The following is a 21,183-nucleotide window of genomic DNA, read 5'->3' as shown; positions in this document are numbered from 1 at the left end:
CAAGGTCTGAAATCAATAATAACAGAATTTATTTGCAGAAATCTTAAATAAAGCACGACCCCTCTATTGAAAAATTTGAGATGTGAATTTGACCCATTTTCCGTTCTCTAAACGGTTGAATTGCGAAATTGTTGAAAATCAAATACAAGTTTAACAAGAAAGGAAGCAAGCATTTCGATTTATATGCCTATATTACTAAAAACAATGAGGCCATGTCGATTTGCGCAGAATTTTGATATCATTGCTATGGCAGCGATTTGATATTGTTGTCCGATTTGGCAAAATTAAAAGCGTAGTTCTGATACAGTAAATAATTACTATATCTCAAAGAAATATTTTGATAAATAAAAAAACAGCAAAATAAAATTTGTTTTTCAATTTTATTTTTTTTCATTATTCCATTTTTCTATGGGAGCTATATGATTATATGTCCGATTTTAATTTAATAAAAACCTTAATTTCATTGTATTTAAAAATTACCAAATCCCAAAAAACAAAAAAAAAATTTAAAAAAAAAAAGTTATACTTCTTACACCCTTGCAAAGGGGATTATAATTTTAGTTTGCAACGCAGTGAAGGAAACATTTTCGACCCTATAAAGAATATATATTCTTGATCAGCATCACCGAGAGGGTCGATCTAGTCATGTCCGTCCGTCCGTTTCTACGTAAACTAGTCACTCAGTTTTAAAGCTATCTGCTTGAAACTTCTCCAAAAGTTGTCTTCTTATTGCAGGTAGTAAATAAGTCGGAACGAGCCGGATCTTGCGACTATATCATATAGCGGAAAAATTGTTGTTTCGTGCGACCGCCGAATAAGCACGGACACCAACCGTTTTATTTGATTTTTAAACATGGAAAAATTGGCCTGCCATACATCGATACTACTGATGCTTGGAAAAATATCGATGACATTGATGTAAGCATCGGAATTTAACATTTGGCGGAAAACATGAAAGTCTTATCGATATTTAAAACTAAATTTATTAAAACATTATTATTGAGTTTTCTCTGCCTCTACTGAAGTTGTTTTTGTGATTTAATCAAGTGAAATAAATAAAATTAAGGGTGGTTATAAATTACAGTTTTTAATATTTGCGCCCAAGTAATGGAGTGAACAAATATGAACTGGAGTGAAATCGTTAACATAAACTGGATTGAATAATTAACAGTGCGTAAGAACTGGAGTGGAAAATAACAGAGTGGGTAAGAACAGGAATACACGCTAGAGATGGAAGACATCGATTGGGCTCGGCCAAACATCGATATCACCGATATTTGGAAAACAATGATGTTGGCATCGATGTTTCCCCACATCCAACTAATCGAAAAAAAACTTTGAACGGAACGCACGGACGCCCCGCTGTCGACGGAAATCGCGAAGGGCGGATGAGTGCTGCGCGAGTGCAATTTTAATGGAATAGTTTAGAATCCAGAGTTTCGAGTTGCCAGCTTCCGCTTCAACGCACTGCTCAGCAGGCTTTTAAAGGCAATTCGACGCAATTTCCGCGAGGGAAATGCAGGTCCAGTGATGAGACCGCAGAGTCACGCGTGTGAAGCGCACGAAAAGTGAAAAACAGAGCGGGAGAGAAAAAAACGACAAAAACAGTGGCATTTCAACAAAATTCACAAAAAGTGTTAAAATCAGTAATGTGCATTTAGCAGTTGCCAAACAAATTGCATTGTTTCTTTGTTTTGTTTTTGGCTCGCATGCGCTAGTGTTGGTGTGAGCAAAAGAGTGTGCTGTTGTGTGTGTGTGTGACAGCAAGGACAACAAACGAGAGGAAGAGAGAGAGAGAGAAGCAACAACTGTGGAGCTGCAGCTGGAAAAAAAGAACGATGGACACGTTTCGCAAGTGGCTGAACAAACCCAAGGTACAGTTGTTGTTTTTTGCTTTTTGCATTAATTATAACCGATAACCCGATTAGTAGTGCCTGGTTATCACTAAAAAAACAAAAGAGGAGTGAGAGAGACCATAATTAATTAAGAGAGCAACAAATGGTGTCAAAGCAACGGTGCCGTAGTGTACGTGTGTGTTAACTGTGCCGTTGTGACGTCAGCGTTTGCTTTTCCACTATAAAATAACCCTCTCTCTTTCGCACTCTTAACCGCATTTCATTTCCGATGATTAATTCGCTGACGTTGCAACAACAAAAATTGCATCTCAGCACTGTTTTTGCACAATACGTGTGTGTAAACTGCACTCTCAATTCAAATTGGAAACACTCACTAACACACACATATCAAGAGTAACAACAAAAACAAATATGGCGCCAGTCCGTTCGTGTTGCAAATTACAAGCAAAGCAGCTAAAGCTAAAGCCAACTAATTTATGTATCTGCGCCTGGTAATTTGGGATCTGTTCTGTTCTTGGGGGGAAAAACCGCTCCATTCGTCAGCGGAAAATCACTTGAGAACACTGTGAAAACAATGTCAAAGCTCCAGCGATTGAAGCGTCTATTTTTAGCCCTCCACATTCTAGCAATTCCAATTTACAGTCTTGGTTTCCTAAGGCGGATTTTCATGACCTGTTCATGCATAAAATAAAGTTAAGACCCAAAAATGGTTTACCTAGCTTTTATCAGTTTATCTATAAAATATGAATCTTGTCCCTTATTACATATATAACACAGTTTTAAAAGTACACCTTTCAATATTAAAAAAAATTTCCGAATTCAAAAAGAAAGTTTTGATAAGATTACAAATCGGTAGTATATTTGAAGGATTTGTCCCTGCTGCAGAAGTTCGTCTGTTTCTATTTTAGGAGCCCCCCTACTTTCGGGTGTCTGGAATATATGTACATATACACAGTATACGTAAACCGCTAGACCCTAGCCTCCAAAAATAAATCGCCGATGGAGCGCCTTTCGTGCCCCTCTTCCAATTTTCCTCCCGATCGGTCGTCAATCAGTCAATCCGTTTGACATTTTGATTGCCGTCGCCAGATTTCTATTTCTATGGAGTGCCCAAGAGTAGGAAAAATGGAATTAGAAGCAATTTACACGCAAATCCATTAAATCAAAGGCAAACACCCTATATGGTGTGTGTCTGAGCGACCTCGGTTACCTGGTGTGGAGGTCAGTGTCGAGACTTTGTTCGGGTGTTGGTGGCTCCACTCGGGGAATCGAATCAAATGGCAAACAGATGTCTGGTCTGTAGGCAGAAGGGCCTCGTATGTTTATGTTTTCGAGTGCTCGATAGCCGGGAAGAGTCCGCTCACACAGACTGTATTGTCTGTATCTGTATCTGACACTTCGATTAGATAAGATTGCTCGCAGTGAAGTTAGTTGGGATTCGCCTGCGCATCACGTTTATTGGCAGGTGATCGAAGAGGCTTGGTAATTACCGATTAACGGATGAAAAGCAACATTTAAAGTACATTCTGATTTTAAAGCATTGAAGCACAATCAAAATGCTACCTAAGATTCATATTCAGTGTCATCGCTTTTAAATATGGTGGCAGGAAAATCAAGATTAACAGCCATCAACAAATCAAAAATGAATATTTTATTCAACATTTTTATTGGAAAATAATAGCTACACTAATTTGTGTTGTGCACTTGTGAAATGGGATACAAAAAAGTATCGTTTTAATGCACAAATTGAATAGTTGTTGAAATAATAACAAAATAATAAATTTGGTGTTTGTGTGATTCGGGTTATTGAAACGACTTACCTTTTTTAACAAAAGCAATTTCCTGAATTTTCAAATAGCTCTTTGGCCGTAAATAATTGAAAACATCATTAAAACTTCACTGCTTGATTTATTACGCTCTAAATGCATTCGGATATTCCAATTGCCTCCGCAAAAGTGATCAAAGCAAAATGGAAATACGGTTTTCTTCGGCTTACTTTCCGGATGCCTTGTTAGTTGCTCTCTACTTTGCTTTGTTAATTAACACACTTCTCCCCATCGGCCATGAACCACACCCCCATCCCACTCTTCGCCCACCGCACATGCAACTCATAAATAACGGTACGTTTTTCCTTATTTTATTGGTGGTGGCAAATGCCTCAGAAACGAAACGGAAAATCCACACAAACGTCTAAAGTTTCTGCTTTTCTTTCTTACTTTTATTTGAGTGTGCAACTCTTTCGTCTAGCATCTCGGCATCACTGCTCTTCTTTTTCATTCATTGACTGCACACAATTTTTCCGCAGTTGCTTCCTGGTCTTCTCTTTCTTTTATTTTCTTTTTTCGTCTGGTCTTTGTGATTGTGTCAACTTTCTTTCTCCTGCAAAGTGAGATTCTTTCGCCGAGGTCGCTTTTGTTGCGATTCAGAAATAAACAGAAACAGTAGGGAGATGGCGTTGCCAGATGTGTGTTGCAAGGCATGGCCATATCGGATTGCATAATCCGAGATTGCTTAGCTTTGTGGTGTGTCAACCCTGTTCGCTGCATACTATTGCAGAAAAAACAAATAAATACAATTTAGAATGAGTAATTGAATGTAATTTTTCCATAGAGAATGTCTTTGTACCCTACACAAATTGTTGAGTATACTAAGAATTTTAATTTATAATTATTTCTCTTTAAAAATCAATAATGCGAAATAATAAAGGTTAAACTAAATAATTCTCAAGTCCCTTAACCCGGTTTATAAAACCCAGTCTAAAGGTAAGTCTACTTCCTTTAAGAAGGGTATAGAGAGAATGCAATTGTATTTGCTCCGTCTGTGCATATAAATTTCCATAAAAACGAAACCGACGACGCGGTGAAGGCAGACAAAAAGCGAGGAGAAACCAAGACAATGGAAGCTGGGAAAGAGGCGACTGGCCCGAAACCCAAATCCCAAAAAACGCGATCGGATCCGCAGTCAATGGAACTTCCAACTGGCAACTGGGGGCCACTGAAAAAAAGGCGGCACGCGCCACAGGCGTCTGTAATTGATTATCTTTGATATAGCTGGCACTCGATCTGTGAACCCAAACCAATAGCATTACATCACTCTCCCATACTTAATTTGCTTGCATAAATACAATATATATTCCCATCTAAACTTGTATAGTACATATAGGAAGTATTGTACAGACGATAAAGCAAACACTTTTATTTTTTTCGCTTGCCTTTGGATACTTGATTATAAATGTTTGACGATGAATGAATATATGTATATGTACATACGTAACCATATACAATAATATAAAGCAGAAATTGAGGGTGCGGGCTGAATCGTGTCTGTTAGTGTCTGCCAGTTGATCAGCATTATTGAGCACATGGCTCGGATTCGTACTTAGCAGTCAGATTGCGATGGTGGGGTCTTCCCGGTATTGAAACAACTAAGGAAATAATAATGTTCTTTTTCATGCAGAGACTGTCATTTTTAAGCTTGGAATTTTTTTAATTTTTACGCCTTGATTTCTTGTTTGCCAAACGATATCTCTCATATGTCTTTGCTTTGTGAGCTTGCCATAAACCCATTTCAAGTTGGCATTGAATTGTTTTACGGCCGTATGTATCGCCAAGAAACAAAAGTATACCATAAAAAGTGAAATCTTTGGGTGGCTGGCAATGTCTGTTTTTGCTTTAATCGTTGATGGTTTGTTTTTTGTTTCTGTGGCTTTTGTTTCGTTTTTACAATTATTTTCGTCAGTATCACGAATACTTCTCTCTCCCTTAATCTCGAACTCCCTCGGTTTTTGGAGCATGTTGCAAAGGTGTGCAATTATAGTCTGTTGCGTCGTCAGCACGAAATCGGCCATTAACACAATAAACTCTGGCAGTCTGACTTGTGGCTTACAAAAAAAAATTATCTAAAAAACAATTAAACATGAGCTGGCAAAATGGAAATTACAACAATAAAAGCCGTTTAACAATTGAGCCTAAGAAAGTCATGACTGGACGAGAGTAACTAGCTGAATGAACCGATGGAAACGAGGGAAAACTTATTTCTTTAGGGCCTCCTCTCCAACCAGCTTTATGAAATTCACTTATATACGCTTTCTTAACTCGAAAAAAAAAAGAAACAAGAGCAAAGAGTAAAAACTTTTCTGACAAGAGTGAAGGAAGTAAAGAGCCAGAAAAGTAAGCCCTGTTGTTAATGGCAACAGATTATAATGGTCATTTCTGTTTCAATGACGCGGATACAGTGCGTTTCGCAATCCTAACCAAATTACGAAACGACCTTACAAGTAAATAATTACGATAAATAGAAAAATAAACACCATAGAAACCTGTTCAGGGAGAGCTATTATTACCCAAAATGTTGTGAGCGTTTTAGTTTGTTTTTGTTTATTTTTAACGCTTTTTTACCTAGGTATTCATAACTTTTTCATGCCGATATAGTTCTAAAGTGGTATATTTTTGCGATTATATTAATAACAGAAATAAATATAGGGAATCTTGAAGATACTAATCTTTACTTTAATTCATATTTATTAGCTAAAAAAAAGGCTACAATAATATAAACATAACTAAAGTTTAGTTTTTAACACCCAGTTACCGCTTTACTGTTCTGAAACTCACTGCACAATATTACACCTTTTATACAAATAAAGTGAATGCTTTAAGCTCATTTTCACCATCTGCGCCATGAATGGACTCGATGCGTATACGACCCGTTGGGCAAGTCCACGACGGTGCAATGCAACAATTTATCTCTGTACTTGTAATTGTATTTGTGTGAGTGAATGTCTGCCTGTTGCTCGTGCCAACAACAACAACAACCAAGATAATAACAACCTGTTTCTTTCGGTGCATTTAATTTGGGCCATATTGACATGTGCCGCCACTGCTGACTTTGCTGCCGGCGTCACCGTTAACGACTTCTGCTTCTGCTCGCCGCTGGCCCCATTTCGATGTTCTAGTCTAGTAAAGCAAAGGCCGCCGAGGTGGGCCACAAATGTCGACTGTTGACTGCCAGTCAACATTACGAAAGTCTTGATAAACAGCATTCTGATGCAAGTCACCTGAAAACTAGTACCTGAAATGAAGACTTTTGTCATTTCTAATCACTATTCAAATTAGGAATAAACATGTTGATGTTTATGAAGCTTTTAATGAAATCAGTAGAGCTAGATTATATGGATATTATAAATGTTAGATTGGTATTATTAGGCTCACATATAAATTAATATTTTTTATTGCAGTGAGTTTTACAAAAGGTAAACAAAACTTTAACAAACAAACTTAACAATTAGCATTATCTTAAAAGTTCAACCGAAACAGAATCTTAAATTTTTTTCGCAAGATAAACATTAGTCATTCCTAATCAATATTCAAACTATTTATTTAAATTGATGTCTTACACTGGTATCGGAAGAGAACTTGACAAAGATTTGACATTCATTCTGGCATTAAGTATTATCGCATTTAGATGGAAATAATCAGCTTTAGATAATTTTTATTAAATAGTTCTGTGTAAATCTCGGTAAGCACTATTTTGATCAAATTCAATTGACTCATAGATTGCAATAATAAATGCAGTAGGTTTTTTACAGCAGATTACAGCATTGAATTCCACACGTTTCCCCTTTATGCTATCTTTTAGCCGATTTCCACTGAAATAATAGCATTTGACCAGGCTTAAGGTTTGCTCTCATTCAGCTTAACCATTTTATTTGCTTTGAATGATTTAATCAACTTGTTTTGATAATCTTATTCCCAAACCACGCTTTATGAGTTAAACTTTTGTCAGCTGGTTTCGTAACGTTTCCATTGGGGGAACTACAAAAAATTAACGCGAAATTAATTGATAATACAGAGCACAGATGGATGTTGTACAAGTGTTCGTTCTCCACGCGCTAGAATATAGAAATTATAGTGATAACAAACAGACAAAGTATTTACATCAATTATTGAAAGCTTAGTAAAATCGTGTCAGCATTAGTGATCATAAATAAAAAATGAGTAAAGAGGGAACTTAATTAGTGTCAGTCAGAGAAGGGAAAAACAAATTTCATAAAAACCTTTAATCTGTCTTAGTAGTCTCATTACTTGTGTTTTATCATTAAAACGCCATGAAAATAATTATTATAAGAACTAAAATGTCAATTTCATGTCAATATAAGTGAAATTTAATTATTAAACAAGTTTAGGCACTACACAAACTAACATAATCATTTTATTATATATTTACATTTTATTTATTTGTGTTAGTAGAGTAATGCCCCTGATAAGTAATAAGCAAAAAAAAATTAGGTGCTGGCTGTTTTCCTGTCATGACCCAATAAGTACAATTTATTTTATTACGACAAACAGGAAATAATTACATGCGCATGATTATGGAGATTATCATAATTTCCAACTAAGATGTAAAGGTAATGTAAAACGGAGATCATACAGATTAACTCGTTATCTTCATCGCTAGTTGCTAGATTTCCCATGACATTATTTTCTACTGAAACTTCAATAGAAACTTTGTTGAGTAGTTTTCCACTGATGCTGACATTAAACACACAATTTTGATTCCACTTTATCGATCGATATTCCGCTGCTGGAAAGCAAGATTGTCCGACCATTATCGGACTATGAAACATATGTAGCCCATTTAGGTGGTGTATATCTTTACATTTGCGATAAGATTGTGTAACATTTCAAAAACGAAAATCAAATAATTTACTGCACACTACTCCCGGCTTCGCTTGGTTGAGTTCCCTTTTTTGTAGGCTCTACTGGATTATTTTCTTTATTTACTCACCTTTTTGCGGGCTTGTAAATGTTGGTTAAATATTGGTTAGCAACTTAATCCGCATATTTGTTCAGTAATTTCCTGTTACTGGTGTTGTGGAAGCAACCAATAAAGAAATTGAAATTACTTTACAATGTTTTTATTGTATGTGGCCCGTGTTATCTCAACCGACCGACAGCTGTCCATTGAGCCGAGTGATTGGTGAGGCTTTAGGCGTCTTATTGAGCACTATTTTCCGCTACCGAAATGATAATTCCGTTTTTCTGGTCAAACGTGGCCCAGTGGCTTTAGATAATTTCAGGAGTCATCTTTTCACGATCTCGAGCCTCTGAAAATTGCTCAACTCATAGACCCAAGGTGGACCTCTTGGTTCATTGGCCATCTTGGCGTGGAGATTGTGCCAAGGCAGACTACGTGCCCGCTACTCCGACCAATATGTCAATTATTCGTTACGCTTTTTGCCAGACGCGCAGACAGTTTCCAAAATAAAAACGCTTTTCAAATGGCCAAACAAACGGTCAGTCGGGGAAAAGTAAAAGCGGTGAAATTTTCACATTCACATCGAGTCGATCTCCTCGAGGAGTGAGTGCAATGGCCACCACATCGGCTGCAACGCAGCTGTGAACTGGAAGCCACTCTCCTACTTTCGAATGGCAGCGACTTCGATTGCGGATTGCATTACGCCCGCCAGACACCGCCGGCCATTGTGTCCCACTTATTACCTAATCCCCGAGAAAAGAGTGCCCTACGGAGCGTCTTGAGCCGCTCGCGCTTATCAGTTGGCAGCGACACAGAAAAAGTTACAGATATGCCCATTTTTAATTAATGTCAATAAAATTTAAAAATTCTTATAAATTTTGTTTAAAGCACAAACAACTTAATATAAAAACAAGAGAGAACGCTATAGTCGGGTGCCCCGACTATCAGATACCCGTTACTCAGGTAAAGGGAGTGCGAGGGAGATGGAGATAGAAACTTTGATCACGCATAACTTTTTAACGAATGGTCCGATTTGAAAAATTTCTTCTACATTTCGATAGGTATTGATAAACACAATAAAACTGCATTTTTACTTTTCCGAAATATTTAAATTTTTAAAATCGTATATTAGCGATTGTGGGCGTTAAAGGGGGCGTGGCACCTTTTTGAAACAAACTTGCGCTGCGTAGGAACTCCTAGAATCTGCATGCAAAATGCCAATCTTCAAGCTTTTATAGTTTCCGAGATCTCAGCGTTCATACGGACAGACAGACAGACAGACAGACGGACATGGCTATATCGACTCGGCTAGTGACCCTGATCAAGAATATATATACTTTATAGGGTCGGAAACGCTTCCTTCTAGCTGTTACATACTTTTGCACAAATACAATATACCCTTTTACTCTACGAGTATAATTAAACTAGAGGAAAATATGTTTGCTATTAAATGTAGTACATTTTCCTTATGAACTTGTGTTAATAGCAATTAGTATTAAACAAAAAAACTTACTAAGATGTATGAAATAAAATAAATACCTTTTTGTTTGTTGTTTTATTATATTAACAGCGTTCTAAGGATTTTCAGAGGAATATAAAGTTGATTAAATGGATAGTAATGAATTCCTTAAATTTTAATTGAATAACAAGAACAACACAAAAATGTTGTCAAATTTTAATGATATTTTCGTCCAGTGCACCTTTCGGTTGCATAAGGCGGCAAAGCGAGTCTGGGTCTGAATTTTTTCTTGCTGTGTCTGTGGCCGGCATATCAATGAGAGGAACGGGAGATCGGATGCGCGTGTGAACGCCAACGCCCACGTACTGCACGTACAGCTGGTCTGAAAACCGCTCCCCTCCTGAAATCCGCTGGTTGGTTACTCAATTATCGACACTTCCGAGTGCCGGACAAACGCACTTTAACCCCCGCTGGAAAGTGAAAGTGATTTGCGGTTTATCTTCTCCGTTGTCATTGTCGGAATCGTGGGGGAATGATCGGGAGCAGTGTCAAGATTAATAAATACCAGTAGCACAGGTTCCCAACAAGCGGAAAAACCCAACCAACCCAACTCCAATGGAGTAAAGAGAAGCCTTAGAAAAATAAGTGGGAGGAGGAAATCCACATTTCGATAGGGATTTTGAAAATGAATTCCTCAAGTTTAAGGTTAATCCGATTAGGCTACTGAAATTGAATATTTTCTGTGAAGATTTAAAGGTGCTAGAAAGTTGTGAGTTTTTTTTATTCATAGCTCCTGGTTGTCTTTTTTAACATTTCATTTTTACTTCATCAGATATAAAACTCCTTATTATCCTAAATAATAAATTTTAGAAAAGTTTTAATGTGTTTGTTAATCAACTAAATTATTAAAAACATTGACATTGAAAAATAATAAAACTTAAACAAGCTTCTGAAATTTTGCAACTCAATTTTTTTTAAATAAGGTTTACCTTTTTTTTTTGTTGAATTCGACAGATCTTAATCAGTTAATGCAAATATTATAACTGGAATCAACCTGTTGAGTCCGACTGTCCATCGATAATAGAAAAGGAAAAAAAAAAAAAACAAAAGCGGAGACAAGGTGTTTAAAAACTGAGAGGCCCGTTTGGCCTCGTTCATCATCGATTGCGACACATTTTTGGGGCTCATGAATATGCAATGGGGTTGATGATGCGACCTCTTTCTCCGCCTGATTCCCCCTTCTTTCGCCCACAATCGCTCTTTCTCCGCTCTTTAGGGTATCCCTCCCATTATTATCCAATTTATTTAATGACTTTTATTGGCATTCGTCTCTTGGGCAAATTTTGTCATCTCTTCCGCATTGATTTGCCTTCACCAGCTGTTTTTCCCCCTTTTCCCTTCTGCTTCTGCATTTACATTGGGTAATTTCGATATGCAAATTTTCCGTACGATTTGTTAAGAAATTGAATTCATTATGACATAATAAGTCCACTGGTTTGGTTGGATCTGATCGTATCTGATTGGATATAAAAAGTGTTAATTTGGTGGACAGCCAAACGGTTCGTTCAACTTTTCACAGCTCACTGCAAATAAAATCCTTAAAGCGATTTCCGGTATCCGTTCGCAAGGGTTATAATTTGTATAATTTACTTGTGCACTTTGTTTGTCCAGAGTTGAATGCACCCGCGGTAATTCGGTTTATTTCGGTGCGGCTTATGCTTTTTTGTCGGAGGTTCGTTTTTTGTCGATTTAAATTTTAATATTCTTGGAGTCCATTATCTTTGACGTTATGTCCTTCATGCAGTATTTCCGTTGTTCCCTTTTTGTTCTTATCTGAATAAATACAGTATGTACTGAAACATTTATATATAGGCTGGCTATCGGCTGTGCTGATATTAAATCTTTGTATTTACGCGCGTAGCTTTCATTTGTTTATCAAGCTCATTTATTTATATACAATTTGACCGTGACTCAGTTTTCACCCGCTCTATCTCTCTCTTTCTGTATTGTGCCTTGCTACATATATAGGGGAAATAGCAGCTTCCCCAAAAATCTGATAAAGATGTTGTAATACAACATAAACGGATTTCGCGTTCGTCTGAAAAGAAATTCGCTATATGTATCACCCCAATTATTCATACGAATCAGCTGATTAGTCGATTCTCGGAATTCAATCTTTGTGTGGTTGCTTTGACTGGTTTTTTCCCTACATCACAAGCTAATAAAGGGGTACATGTGTATAATAGGTTTCAATGATTTTCTCACACTCTGAGTGATTGTTTTCATTATATTAACTGCGACGCATTTTCTGATATTTTTATATCAGGTTAATAATAGTAATTGCAAACTATCATTCTTATATCTTAACGTGTTTTCACGTTAGTTTGCTTTTTGAATGCGAATCGTTTATAATATTTTCTCAATTTTTTTAAATTGGCCTTTAATTGTAATGTAATTCACGTAAACGTTATCTGCAATTACTTTTAGTTATTATTTTATATTTTGCCCAATTGTATTACCATCGTAAAGTGATTTTGATTTGGTATTTCAATAATGTCGCCTGGCGTTTTCACGTGAATTTATTTTCATCTATTTGACTGTGAATCGTTAGATGGAAAATTAACAAGAATTTGCCACTTTTAGCACTTGTAATTGATATTTGAAATTTCAACCAATTAAATTAGTCGCTTAATTTGCCGTTTGAGAAGCGGAATTGTGCAGAAATTGAATTCAATTGATCGGTAGTTCCCAGCTCTGGAGGTATTTTTCCAGACGTATCTCAATTAACCGATGACAGCAGGTGCCGGGACCAACTGACGGACAAATTGAATCGTTAGAGGGTCGTGGCATTTGGCCTGGGAATCACCTCATTTGCCATTTTTAGAAACTGTGTTCAATTGGCGAATGTCTAATTGAAATTAAGGCGAAGCCAACAGCTGTCAAAAAGCGGGAATCGTGAATCGAATATTCAATGTCAAGTGCGTGTTTCAGCGAATCCTTTGCGTCAGCAAACTCGGCCTGGCTTGGTCCTTCGAGTGCGAAAGCCTTGGGGGCAATAAAGCCAGATATTCACATAGATACAACGACGGGCTGTCTCGTCTGTGTCCTTGCCCTGGCTGCCGTCAAGGAAACTGGGAAAAGGGGTGGAAAACCCGCCTGTTGCTCGTGTCGAGGCCACAACTGCGGACATCTGTGACGTCAGGCGGATGTCCTTTCGTTCAGATGGCAAACATCACAGAAATGTTTGCCGTTTTCGGTAGAGAAATTAGTTAACTTTGTTTGAGAGGAAATAAACTTGTATTGTCAATAACTTAATATGAACTCAATAGAAATTTCTTTCATTTACAATTAGAAAGTTTAAACCATAATACCTCAATGCTCTGAATGGTAGGCTTTAACCGTAATTCTCACTTGTCGGCTTGAATACTTCCTTTTACGATTTGCATTTCGTATACGCTTTTGCGTTATTTGTTTTCTTTTTAAACTTGAATTGAAAGTGGTTCTCACCCACATCAAGTTGAGCAGCAATTTTGGTTTACCTCTACAAGCGATATGGCTCTATATCTCTAGTTGTGTAAATGTGTGTTCTGTTATCGTTCGTAAACAGCAACTTGCTCACAGATGAGGGGAGCGGTTACTCACCCTTAATTAGCTGATTGAACACAAACCAGTTGAAACAACAATTAAAATACTTGACAAAGTCGATTTCCAGCCAGGCGATATGCAAATAACTTGGTGGATAAACACAAATGTGCTCGCCCAGATATTAACAAAGTCGGATGTTAATGCAAAGGTGCGGTCTGTTTTAGGGGTAAACAGTGTCAAAGAACTTTTGGTGGCAACAAATGCTGTTTTGCTACATTTTGCTTGTGAATCAATTCTTCAAATGTTTGTTTTCTTTGTACTTCAATTTAAATTTGCAGGAATATGAAGTGCAAACAAAGATACTTTATATTTTATCACGAATGTTACAATCGATTGCCATATTAAACCCGTTTGGATTTCTTATTAATAAGTCACGAAGCTTTATTTTTTTTTAAGTTTAGCTCAGCAAGAAGTGCCAGCGGAATCCTTTTAGTCAAAACCTCCTCCATTTTCTTCTCGTTTCGCTTGGCTCGAAACAAGCTTAAAATTTTTAATTACCATTTAACTTTTGCCTTTTCGTCAGCTGGTGTTGCCGGGGTTTTCAACTCTTTAATTACATTTGGGATTTAGATAAATATTTTCTGTATTTATGAGGCATGTAAATGGCTTTTGTTATTAATTCGTTATTAACTTCAAGGCTTTTAGAGAAACATTGCGACAGGGATGTTAAAAACTCTTTAACAAACTACCTTATTTTTATTTCCTATCTGTATGCTCTGTACTGACTGTATTCCGAAAAAATGGAATTATTTGAAGTGCCCCCCGAAATAATCAGTAAAAATTTTATTTTTATTAACTGTATATTTTCTTATCCACTTTATATGGAACCTTTTTATATATGGTACTCCCCAAGAACCCCCATTTCGCCCCTCCTCGCAACCAGTATTTTTTCAAATTGCGACGCTAATTAATGGCTTCAACGACTGGCACTTACAAAAAGTGGCTGGCGTCGACAACGTTTTGGCCAGCGTCGTCATGACGGCCAACAGAATATGGGAATGAGAACGGGAATTCCGTAGGGGCAGAGGGGGTGAGCGGTAAGGTGAGGGGGCTTCTTGGGCAGTCATTGAACTATTTACGCATGGCCTTGCTCAATTTATATAATTTATAATTCTCAATTGGATTTCTTATTCGTTTTTGCTGCGGCTATGTCCATTCCCCATATTGTTGCTCATAAATGTGCGACTGAAACAGAGAACAAAACACACGCCAAATAAACCTCAAACGTTTTTAAAGCTTTGCTCATTTAATTGTTGTGTAAACAAATGGTAAAACAAAAAAAGAAAACAAACTTTACCCTTGGGGCTATGACGAAAAAACCGAATACGATATTCTGCATCGATTCATCGAATCGCGTGGGGTGATTCATTCATAACCACTTACTTACAATTGCTCATATGGAGTCATTATTACTGTTTTATATATCATGGCGTAACTGGACAGAACAAACTGAAAACAAACTATATTTCATATTTTTATTTTATATATTTACTATTATTATTGTTCTTATTTTGTAATCTTCTACTTCTGTTATTTTTCCTGTGTTCATCTTTGTTTTAATGTTTTAAAAACCAATGGTTTATGAATAATCAAGAGCTATGATCATTTGTTTACTTAACAAATTTTATTTGGAATTAGTATTTGTTTAGATGTGTTTATTAATAATAATATTTAAACAGTTTTATATTGTTCAGTTTTTTTTCTGCGTGGAAATGTAATTAGTCTTTTCTGGGGCACAAATTTCCCTTGAACAATTTGCCAGCTATAGCTAGTACATATATACTCGAATGTGAGTTAAAGTTTCGTGGACGCCCGCCAACACCTCGAACCTCCGGCTCGATGAAAACCTCACAATCCAGCGATAAACCTGCCAAACTGCGCAGTTTTGAAGGCGGAGAGTCAACGCTTTTGACTCGACGTGTTTACCTTTATAATAAACACATTTCGTTTCGTGCATTTGTTTCCTTTCCACCACGGCCAGCTGCCTGCTCTTGCCGCTTTTAATATTTAAACAGAGCACATATGCGAAACACAACACAACTCACACAAAGCCCGGTGAAAACAAGTTCAACCGCCGATAACTTGTTTTATCGCCTGCTCTCTTCCCTCTTTGTTTAGTAAATCTCGTGCGATTTGTTGGGGTTGGCAGCCCCTCTTAAGTAGAGCCACGTGATTTAATGGATCATTGAGATTTCAGGCACATTGCAGCAGCTAAGCCCACTTGTTGCATGTTGGTTGGGAAAAAAACTCATCTAAGATTACATCATCCTGATAGGTAGGCTTTGTTATTCGCAGTATCATCTTACAGCACCGATCTCACAGGGACGAACAAGCTAATAGTAACAGAACCTAGTTGACCAACATTGACTTTTTCACTTTTTCATTGACTATTTGATTATTGAATAATCTATATAAATATTTTTCAAAAATGTATGGTATGTAAATGCAATAAAAAAGATGTCCTATTATATCAGTTATTTTATTTAAATAAAAAAATGTCAAGAAAAATATATTATTTGCAACAGCTGCTGAATAACAGTTATCTAAATTTATTATTATAATTTGTTTTTATAAAAAGTCACCCGTAACTTATAGTCATAAATATTATAAAATAAAATTTTACTATTCCTAATTTTTGTAAAAATGTTTATCGGTGCTTATATTTTCGTTACAAAATGTAAACTCCCATTGATTTATAGTCGTGGGGAGCACTGTAAGTCCACAACATTGACATATGTACGTAGTATTTGTGGATCTGTTGTGAAATCATCGAAAATTAGCACTGCTAATTTGGCCGGTCGTCTATTTGCCTGGATGATAGCGTCTACGTGTTTAGTGGCTTGTTGAGTCATCCTTATCGGCCATCGTCTGGTGCCTTCAACCACCACCCAATCCCATCACCTCCTGCAGTTGTCACACGATCCCTCAAGTTCAGCGATTGCCCATAATAATTTGTTGCACTTGCGCCAAGCGATAAGCTGCAATAATATCAGTTGGAGGAAACCTGGAGGGGGCACATCCTTATCTACGTCGGGTTACTCATCCAAATTGCATCTCCATTTTATTATTGCAGGCTGATGACAAATCGCTGCTTGCCCGCTTCTTCCATGCGGATCGGTCCCTCACAGCTGTGGCCAGCGAGTTGGACAGCTTCGATGGACGGGCGGAGCCGGATCGGTGCACCAGACTGGTCAGCAGACTGCGGCAGAATCAGGTGGGTCTCAGGAAATATATATTTTAATGTATTATTCAAGAGTCTTGCTACTTGAATATAAATAAAATGACAATTTGAATGCTATGCTAATTCCTTATTCTTTCTGCAGGACAAAGTGCTGGCCATCACGAATTTGATTATGGAGGAGCTGCTCGGCGAAGATCGTGATCCGCGTGCTTTCCGCGCAAAGTTTCCCGAGGAAGTTCTCCAGGAGAATTTGGCCGGACAGCTGTGGTTCGGCGCCGAGTGCCTGGCTGCTGGATCCTCCATTATGAACAGGGAGACGGAGAGCAAGGAGATGCGTCCACTGGCCCAGGCGGTGACCAAGAGTTTGGGCAATGTGAGGGTTCTGCTGAGGGATCAGTGTTTAAAGAACAACGTACCCAACAGCAAGACATTGCACTTAGACTTGAACGATACGACCACAGAGCAGCTGTATGAGAGTCTGAAGATTTTCGACCGACTGTTTGCCGAGTTCGAGTTGAGTTATGTGAGCGCCATGGTACAGGTGAAGACTCGCCATGAGTACGAGATGCAGCAGTGGATCGGGGTGCTTTTCTCGGAAACGCTGCAGCGGGCTCTAAAGATTGGGCTGCTCGATCAGGATATGGTAGGATGCCTTCGATCCCGGCCTGATGTTCTCCATTCCACGCCTGGCCATCGTTGCTGGTTTGGTGGTCTATGCCAAGGGACCGCTTAACATGGACATGCCGGGTGACCAGCTTTCGGAAATGTTCCGTCCCTTTCGCACAATCCTTATCAAGATCCGCGATCTCTTGCGCAACCTCAACAACCAGGAGCTCTATCAGCTGGAGAAGCTCCTGTGTACCAACGAGGAGATCAACACCAAGGTGGTTTTATAACTAAAATATGCTAGATATTGGAATACAATTTATTTAATTGCAGGTGCCACTTGGCTCGAGCAGTATCGAGGCCCCCAGTCCGGAGCACAACTCCAATCTTACAACGAGCAGCATACAGAATAACAACAGCAGCAGCAACAATAACCACAGCAGCAGTGGCACCATTACCACGGGGACAACAAATACGCACAGAGTGGTGGAGCGCCTGGTGGATCAGCGAAACAACAATATTAATAGCAACAGCAACAGTAGCACCAATCCAGCAGTGGAGGAAACTACTTTGCGCTCTCCGTCCATGTTGTCGTTTTCGCCCACCAGCTCGCCCACCGCCTCGCCCGCGCCCTCACCCACGCCCTCGCACTCGATAGCCTCCACTTCATCGGCGGCCACCAGTTCCACAAATCCACCAGCGGACTGGAGCGATGGCGATGATGAAGACGAAGACGATGATATTGAGGTAGATGAGGAGGACTTAGAAAGCAGCGATGATGACACGGACGAGGAACAGCTGCTCAAAGACATTGTGGCGGCGGACTGTGCCTCCGGATACCTCATACCCAACACCAATCTGGGCAATCTGCTGCAGCCCCAAGAGGTTCCTCTCACGGACAACTTCGTGGCCAGCGAAGATGATGAGTACGGGACTGGCGAGCAGCAGAGTCAGCGCCACGAGGAGGAGGAGCCCAGCACAAGTGCTGCCATGCTGGCGGCCACCCGCACCTTGCAGCGGCTGCGCCTGCCCAGTAGCGACACCGATCCTCTAGCCGAGCCCACGACAATCAAAGCATCTGAGGAGCAGATGCAGCAGCCAGCTGTGCCAAGCGTTCGCCATCGAGAGGGCCACAGTCACCGCCATCACCAACGCCACCACCACCACCATCATCACCATCACCAACATCAGCACCGGCAGCCGCATCCGCATCCGCATCGCACAACGCGCAGTGGCCGCAAGCGTTGCAGCCTGGAAGCACCAGAGGCGGAGGGGAATCCGGTGGAGAGGGATCAGAACCTGGCCAGCGGTGATACAAGTGCCGCCTCCTCGCTGTCAGACGATGTGTCGCTGGCGATGCGCAACACCACGGCTCGACTCAAGTTCAAGTGAGTATGGAAATAACTTATTTAATAAAACAGTGACTCTTATGTAATATAACAAAAATGGTAGATATCGCATTTAACGATTTTTTTAAAAATTAAAAAAGGTATATAATAATAATTAAGAATTTAAAACAAGTGATTGCTGAATATTCTCCGTCTCCTATTGGACATAAAAGATAAGGCTTAATGCTTAGCAACAATTTATAAATATTCTTAAGGCTAAGGTTCGACATTTTAAAAATGCCATTAAAAAGCAATAACGCAGCTTTTATTAAATTGTAAAACCAAGACTAATATAGTAATAAAATATATTTATAGAATTATATTATATATAATAATATATATAAATATAATTATATAAAAGGTATATATAATGAAAAATAAAATTGACTAGGGTAAAATTAGTTCAAGCTTAGAAAAATAGTTTTCCATGAACCGAAAACTAATTAAATTTGTAAATTCACAGGAGCACCGAAAACCTGCTGCACCGCCTGTTTGTCTGCATCGCCGGGGTAGCCGACCAGCTGCAAACGAACTTTGCCTCCGATCTGCGCCAGATTCTCCGCAGTGTGTTCCTCATGAACATGTCGTCGGCTCAGGAGGAGATCGACATTCCGGAAAAGACAAAGGAGTCGGAGCTTTTCGAGTTCCGGGCATCCGAGAACGATGTGATACAGGAGAGCGCCGGCTCCAACCAAAGCATTTACTCAGCGGAGGAAGTCAATCCTGAGCTGGACAATGTGTTCAGTGCCGGCGGTGGCAACCAGGCCACTGGTCAGCGCCATTCTGCCGGCGCCAGTATGCAGCGAAATAATACCATTGATCTGGCCAGCCAGCCTGGCAATGAAAGTCCCAGTGGAGCAACGATGGCCAACAGTCGTTCGCATGTGACGCGTAGCCGAAGTCTTGGGGATCAGGAGGCAGCTAACACGGCCACCAGCAGTAGCACACAGCTGCATCAGCAGGAGCAGCAGCAATTGCAGATCCAGCTGCAGCGACAACGCAACAATTCCGTGGGCAGCAACACGCCCTCCAGCGCCTCCTCAACCAGTTCCAGCTCCGAGCAAAATTCCCCGGTGAGTGCCAGGAGCGGCAGTCGCCGCCGCCTGCAGAGCAACAACGAAACCCAGATGCCCTCCTCTGCAACGTCCGCCTCAGCCACGCTTTCTCCGCCCGCTTGGATTCCTGATGGCAAGGCACCACGATGCATGGCCTGCCAGACGCCTTTCACTGCCTTCCGTCGTCGTCACCATTGTCGCAACTGTGGCGGCGTCTTCTGTGGCGTCTGCTCCAATGCCTCTGCTCCGCTGCCCAAGTATGGACTGACAAAGGCGGTACGCGTCTGCCGGGACTGCTACGTACGCGAGGTTCGTTCTGGATTGGGTGTTCAGGGAGTGCAGAGTGTTCAGAGCGTCCAGGCCACCGCCTCTTAGGATTGGCCAAACGCGCTAGCCGGCGCAGCTGACGACCAAAAACGTGGCCGAGACGGAGAAAAAGCAAACTGTGACTCGCAATTGTTCCGCAAACAATGTTTTCTTTATTTTATACGTAATCCTAATCCTATTAAAAATGGGCCCATGACCACAGTTAGGGCTTGCGTATATAGATCATATATATCGTAAATATATATAACCATAGATATATATTTTTTAATTCCAAAACAATGACCAACTGAGCGTCTATCAAACAAGTCTAGAATAAAACTTCGATCTGTACTACAACGATATTTGTTCATATCAAACGATAGCGCCAGCTTTAAGTTCGGCTTGCATTTTTAGGAATATAACATTTTGTTATCTGTTCTATGTTTTGTTTTGGGGCTTTGGGAAACACCCTAAGGTGTGGACAAGAATTTTCTATGCGTTAGCTTTAACTTTTCAAAATCCTTTGTCACTAGCCAAGGCCTTACTATATTGCAGTTAGAGCTATATAGATAAATGTATATTTTTCTAGCGTTGAGTATCATTGTGCGACCGTAACAAGCTGATAATAGGCGTTAATTGTAGCAGAAATTTTTGCGAAACATTTTTTGTGATTTATCGTAGTTTTATATGTATTAATTATCTTATGTTAAAACGTTTTTATCTGACCTAGCTGGAATAAATAAGTACGTAGATGTATGTGGCATGATGAAATCCTTAAATTGAATTTCAACAATAATAACAAATATATAACCACTAAAGACAAACATATATATTTTCTGATTCAAACTTGTATAAAGTATAAAATGTAACAAACAAAAAATCTGTAAATTGAGTTTAGGAAATATACGCGATTTTATGCTTAAATAAAAATCAA

General features: G+C 39.2%; 1 protein-coding gene across 1 annotated transcript; it reads left to right on the top strand.

The window, feature by feature from the left end:
- Nucleotides 1-1,328: 1,328 nt before the first annotated feature.
- On the top strand, nt 1,329-21,183 carry LOC108052000 (lateral signaling target protein 2 homolog). Its single transcript, XM_017134309.2, is given in 6 exon segments — nt 1,329-1,874; nt 16,787-16,927; nt 17,037-17,540; nt 17,542-17,778; nt 17,834-18,888; nt 19,352-21,183. Coding segments are annotated over 6 exon segments (2,940 nt in total). The 5' UTR covers nt 1,329-1,838; the 3' UTR covers nt 20,319-21,183.

This window comes from Drosophila rhopaloa, unplaced genomic scaffold, assembly GCF_018152115.1.
Source record: "Drosophila rhopaloa isolate 14029-0021.01 unplaced genomic scaffold, ASM1815211v1 contig_178, whole genome shotgun sequence".
Classification (NCBI taxonomy): Eukaryota; Metazoa; Arthropoda; class Insecta; order Diptera; family Drosophilidae; genus Drosophila; species Drosophila rhopaloa.
This window is presented reverse-complemented; position numbering and strand designations above follow the sequence as displayed.